Source organism: Rhagoletis zephyria, unplaced genomic scaffold, assembly GCF_001687245.7.
Source record: "Rhagoletis zephyria isolate East Lansing unplaced genomic scaffold, Rhagoletis_zephyria_1.1 Rzeph_scaffold_00337, whole genome shotgun sequence".
In the NCBI taxonomy this organism is placed as follows: Eukaryota; Metazoa; Arthropoda; class Insecta; order Diptera; family Tephritidae; genus Rhagoletis; species Rhagoletis zephyria.
Window position 1 is genome coordinate 303,700 of NW_016157421.1, and position 6,281 is coordinate 309,980.

Here is a 6,281-nt window from a genome sequence, read left to right on the forward strand (position 1 = left end):
ATTTGTGCCTTCCTAGCGGCATAACGGCCGTGAATGTTTATTTTTCTCAGAACATACTACAGAATTTAGCTAGTCAATTAAACGTAAAAAAGAAAACAATCAATTTAAGTTTTTTTTTTAAGATTAGTGCAACTTGCGCCATATACACCAATGCATACGGGTAATCGAATCACATTTGGCCCCAACTTTTTTATTGAGTTATAAATTATACACTTTTCACTTCGTTTTCTTTGTTTAACTGAACATCTTCGTACTTAACCAACGACCAATGTGCCATCATCAGGGAATACATGAGCCGGTACTTCTAAATTCAATGGAGCTGGTCCTTTGCGAATACGTCCAGAGGCATCGTAGTGAGAACCATGGCACGGACAGTAATAACCGCCGAAGTCACCAGCATTGGCAATTGGTACACAACCCAAATGTGTACAGACACCGATGACGACCAACCATTCTGGCTTGGTTACACGTTGCTGTAATTAAAAAAAGAAAGGAAAGAAAGATTATTACCATTGTAATATGAGCGTTGCACTACGATGGTGTGCCTACTCACATCATCAGCTTGAGGATCACGCAATGTGGAAACTGCAACAGAGCGCTCGGTTTGAATTTCGCTGGATGTACGATGACGAATGAACAAAGGTTTGCCACGCCATTTGAATGTGACCGACTTGCCCTCTGGAATATCACTAAGCTTGATTTCAATCTTAGCCATGGCCAAAACATCAGCAGTTGCGCTCATCGAGCTCACGAACGCGGTTACCAGCCCCTTAGCTGCGTATGCACTGCCAACAGCACCAGCGCCAATAAGCATGTAAGAGAATGCCTTGCGGCTCTCGGCGGAATCATCTTTCCGGTATGGTGTGTTTACAGACTCGCGACGGTAAGGGGAGAAGTCAGGCACCTGCAAATCAGTGTGCGCATTGCGTTGGGCTGCAAGTGAAAAAAAAGTTCTTTAGGCAGTATTCTATGAACTATATGTGTTGTTATCATTGTGTTAGCATAGAAATATTCCAATGAGTTACATATATAAACCTAGGTCGTTCCGGTTGCGTAGATGCAACTGTCCTGGGATCGTGAATCCAGCTTGTTTTGATGATACTACTTTTGCAATGACGTTTGCGCATAACCTCAAAATACATTACATAATGAAGAGACCTAAAGTAATGCTCAAAATCGTTTTTAATTGATAAAAACATTGCGATATCAGCAACGAATTAACACCACATTTATTCCTTCACTTTGAAGTTGTCCGGTAGATCAATTTGATTGTGCAATACAGTGTAAAACCAAGTTTTTTTAAACACTGCTCTGGCTCTTACCCTGAGTGGTAGCTACTGCGGCTGGCTTGATGACGTTGGAAACTGTCTGACTGCCAGCGCGTAGGTATACACGTGCCACAGCGTTCATCATTCTTTAAAATTGTAATAAATACTCGTACTTTTATACAATCGAAATTTATTCAAAATTTTATGGTGGCCAAGATTGTTGCGAAAAATTTCGCTGCCCACCAAAATCGCTGCTGATTCTTCACAATTGACTGATAACTGACAGCACAAACGATGAAGAATGAAATGTCAAAAACTCTGTTTTTGTAGGTGGCGCTGCTGCTGCTCTGATGTTATGGTTAGAAACTCTACTAAATAAATAGGTATATTGCCAGATTTTCAAAAATTTTAACATTAAGCGAAAGCAGCATACCGTTAAAGCCGTTTACCCTTTGTTTAAATTTCGGAAAGTTGTATTCCTTCTACAAAACGTACAATATAGCTCACGTAGTATTTTGAAGAATATTATAATATTTGGTGACAGACATATGGTATTTATTTTGACTATGACTACGGGCCATGGTATTTTGGAAGAAGAAATAGCAGATGTCTGCCCACGGTATAACAGTCAATGGGCCTTTAACACCAGAATGACAGAAGCATTATTCTCACGATTTCACACTGGATTAAAACTAGCAGAACAACAGTAGAACAAAATGTGTATACATATCACGATAGAGAGAAATAGAGATCGCGCACATCGCGGTACCGCTAATCCGCTCTTTGTGAATTTGACAGAATCAGCTGTGTGCGTGACGTCATCTTGGTGCAATTGTTGGTTGAGGACAACCAAATAACGATTTAACTGGGTACGGTTTAGTTATTTGTCCAATGATTTCGTACTATTGTGTCCGAACGGGTGACTCGATCCAATTTAACTATTTGTGCGTTAATATTTCTGCGTAATTTTACATAATTATTGAAACATTACAAGGCAAAGTGGAGTCTACAGTGGCAAATTGCAAAAGTGAAAACAAAAGGCAAACATGCGATATATGTAAGTAAGTTTTTTTCTGTATCCACACACATACATATAACTTCATGCATTTTTCCAACATCGGGCATGTGCTGAAAATCGTACTTACCTAAAGGGCTACATGCACCAAGATGACGTCACGCAAAAATGTCGCTCAAAAGTCATCTCTCATGGGCGCAATCTTGCATTTTAGCATTCTTGTATACGTATAGGACGTTTGAGCGTATTTTTTATTTACTCACACAAATTCATGAATGTCTAAATACTTTTTTCCTAAGAGCCACCGTTTCAGAAATATAACGATTCAAAAAGTTGGAAGAGTTGTAATGGCCATAATATGCATACGTTTCCACACCACCTTTGTTGCACTTATATTATATTATGCCGATCCCCGATCGTCCCAGCAATGGATTGTGCGCTGGGTTCGTGACCCGCCACGTAAAAACCACTTTCAGTGAAGAAGCAAGGCAAAGCCTCGGATGAGACCCCCCTTATGATGACGACCACGGCAAACGTTTAAACGTCTACTCCAGCTGCCATGTAAAGGAGCGCAAATTCGGAGTTGGATTTGAGGTGGGAGAGAGACTCCGTCGCCGAGTACTGTCATTCACCCCGGTGGACGAGTGTCTAGCCACAATCCGCATCAAAGCGAGATTCTTCAACATCTCGCTCATCTGCGCCCATTCCCCGACGGAAGAGAAGGATGAGGCATCCAAGGATCTCTTCTATGAGGGCTTGGAGTGCACGTACGGGCGCTGCCCCCGTCATGATATCAAAATCGTGCTTGGCGACTTCAATGCCAGGGTGGGCAAGGAAGGGATCTTTGGAACCACCGTAGGAAAATTCAGTCTCCACGACGAAACATCCGACAACGGATTGAGGCTGATCGACTTCGCCAGGGCCCGAAACATGGTAGTATGCGGTAATAGGTTCAAGCATAAAAAGATCCATCAAGCTACGTGGCTGTCTGCGGATCGAAAAACGAAAAACCAAATCGATCATGTTGTGATAGACGGAAGGCTTCCAGTGTTTTAGACGTACGCACACTCCGAGGCGCAAACATCGACTCGGACCACTATCTTGTTGCAGCCAAGATACGCACCCGCCTCTGTGCAGCAAAAAATGTGCGCCCAAATATGCAAGGAAAGCTTAACGTCGAAAAGCTGCAATCACAACAGACAGCCAGCGCNACCTGATCTCAGAGGGCACTCTTAAACAAACCGACATATGCGACCAGTGGAACCACATTTCCCGCTTATTAAGTACTGCCGCCGAAGAAGTAGTCGGATTTCAGCGAGCCCGAAAGAACAACTGGTACGATGAGGAGTGTCAGGAAGCTGCAGAGGAAAAAGATGCCGCCTACAGGGCCATGCTGCGATCCTATAGGGATCTGAAGAGGGAAGCGAGACATATTTGCCGCAATGAGAAGAGAGAGGCCGAAATACGTGAGTGCGAAGAGCTTGAAATGCTGGCCGACAGGAAGAATGCCCGAAAATTTTCCCAGAGAGTTAGGCGACTTACGGAAGGTTTCAAGGCCGGGGCGTACTCCTGTAAGAACAATAATGGCGACCTAGTAACTGATGTCCAGAGCGTACTTAAATTATGAGGGGAACACTTTTCCGCCCTAGTAAATAGTAGCAGCACGGAAAGTTGTGGAGAAGAGGAATCCGAGCCCGCAGTCGATGATGATGGAGTCGACGTTCCACCGCCTGACTATGACGAGGTACGTATAGCAATAACGCAGCTGGAAAACAACAAAGCTGCTGGAGCTGACAGCCTGCCAGCCGAGCTATTCAAGTACGGCGGTGAGGAGTTGATAAGGTGCATGCATCAACTCTTGTGCAGAATATGGTCAGATGAACGCATGCCCGACGACTGGAATTACAGTGTGCTCTGCCCAATCCACAAGAAAGGTGACCCCGCCATTCGCGCTAACTACAGCGGGATCAGCCTTCTAAGCATAGGTTACAAGGTCTTATCGAGCGTATTGTGTGAAAGACTGAAGCCCACCGTCAATGAACTGATTGGGCCTTATCAGTGTGGCTTTAGACCTGGCAAATCCACCATAGACCAGATATTCACAATACGCCTAATCTTGGAAAAGACCCGCGAGAAAAGGATCGACACGCCGCTTTTGACAGCACTATATTTATCGATAACAAAATCAATAAATATCGAAAACAAAATCGATAACCAAATCGATAAATATCGATAATAAAATCGATAAAAGTATCGCTAACAAAATAGTTAAAAATATCGATAAAAATATTGATAACAAAATCGATAAATATCCTTAACAAAATCGATCAAAATATCGATAACGAAATCGATAAAAAATATCGCTAACAAAATAGTTAAAAATATCGATAAAAATATTGATAACAAAATCGATAAATATCCTTAACAAAATCGATCAAAATATCGATAACGAAATCGATAAAAAATATCGCTAACAAAATAGTTAAAAATATCGATAAAAATATTGATAACAAAATCGATAAATATCCTTAACAAAATCGATCAAAATATCGATAACGAAATCGATAAAAAATATCGCTAACAAAATAGTTAAAAGTATCGATTACAAAATCGATAACAAATCGATTAGAAAATCGATAACATATCGATTACGAAGTCGATAAGAAATCGATTACGAAATCGATAACAAATTCGATAAAAATGTCTATAACAAAACCGATAAAAATATCGATAAGTCCCGAAAATCCGAAAATTTCTAAAATCACAAAATAATTCCCAGATTGAGTCTCTGTGTCCTCTCTATATCCTTTCCTCTTAAATTACCTTTATTTTAATTTTTCTTTCCCCATCTTCATCTTTACTTTTATCGGTATCCCCATCTTCATCTTTGTCTTTACATTTATGTTTATCATTTTCTTCATCTACATACATATTCCCCTTCACCTTTGCCTTTATATACATAGATAAGTAAAGTGTTTAAATTTACCTTGGCCTTCATTTTTGCCTTTATCTTAACGCATATTTGTTTTTGTTTTAATTTTTGCCTTTGCATTTATCCTTTTCTTTATCTATGTACGCAGTCACCTTTACTTTCATTCTTGTATTGGTCTTTTTCTCGGTGTTATTCTTTAAACTTTTATCAGCAAAATTTAGTTAAATTACTACCATATACATACACACAAGAAGCACTTATTTCAGCCCCAACCATTTCCGTTGCACCATTTCCGTTGCACCATTTCCGTTGCACCATTTCCGTGTGTAATTTCCGTTGAATTTGCCAATTTACTCCCAACCAACCAACCGCCGCTAAAGAAGTTTCACTTCAAAAATTAATTGCATATAAACGAATTATTCATAAGAGGATTCCGCTAGGTGAGAGTGAAAAGTCGCTAAGTCCATTTTTTATGAAAACTCATATAGCAAGGGATATTAAAAATGCATCGTTTCGAAAAGAATTAAGGCACTTATTTTATTTTTTCTCGTTTATATTCAATGAAAGAAAATAATACAAAGTTTTTTTTTTAAAGGATGGAATCCTTCTCATTCGTACGAAGTTTTGCTTCGCTTTAAACACGCAAAATGTTGTATTCGTAATACTTGGAGGAAATGTCTATAAGAAGTATTTTTTCTCTCCTGTCAAATTAAAAAAGTGGACTTAGCAATTTTGCACCCCATGTGGAAAGAATTACACTTTTTTCGTTAAAAAATGGACTAGGCTTTAAAAATAAAAAAAGGAAAATGCTTTGGAAGATTAATGTCGATGTATGAAACCAACTGGAGAGCTTAAAATTAAGTCCAAATATTTCAGATTCCATCATTTACGTTATAGTTAAGAATTAAATATATTTTAATGCAATGCATGCATGAATGTACATTACAGATCCATACATACATATGTATGTATTTATACACACATACATACACAAACCAATGAATTTATGGAAATGTACCCACCAAACAATTTGTGTCGCCAGCAATAAGAAAATGTGTCGCCCTCG

The 6,281-nt window shown here is 39.6% G+C and overlaps 1 protein-coding gene across 1 annotated transcript; it reads right to left on the reverse strand.

The window, feature by feature from the left end:
* Positions 1-103: 103 nt before the first annotated feature.
* On the reverse strand, positions 104-1,560 carry RFeSP (Rieske iron-sulfur protein). Its single transcript, XM_017610767.1, has 3 exons — positions 1,323-1,560; positions 554-933; positions 104-473 (listed from the first exon to the last, which is right to left on the reverse strand). The coding sequence occupies exons 1-3, from the start codon at positions 1,411-1,413 to the stop codon at positions 255-257; spliced, it is 690 nt and encodes a 229-aa protein (XP_017466256.1). The 5' UTR covers positions 1,414-1,560; the 3' UTR covers positions 104-254.
* Positions 1,561-6,281: the final 4,721 nt, after the last annotated feature.

Coding starts and splice junctions, on each gene's coding strand:
- RFeSP (XM_017610767.1), bottom strand. CDS start 1,413: ATGATGAACGCTGTGGCACGTGTATACCTACGCGCTGGCAGTCAGACA. Junction 934..1,322: donor CGCAGTAGCTACCACTCAGG/GTAAGAGCCAGA, acceptor TTTCACTTGCAG/CCCAACGCAATGCGCACACT. Junction 474..553: donor GTGATCCTCAAGCTGATGAT/GTGAGTAGGCAC, acceptor TTTTAATTACAG/CAACGTGTAACCAAGCCAGA.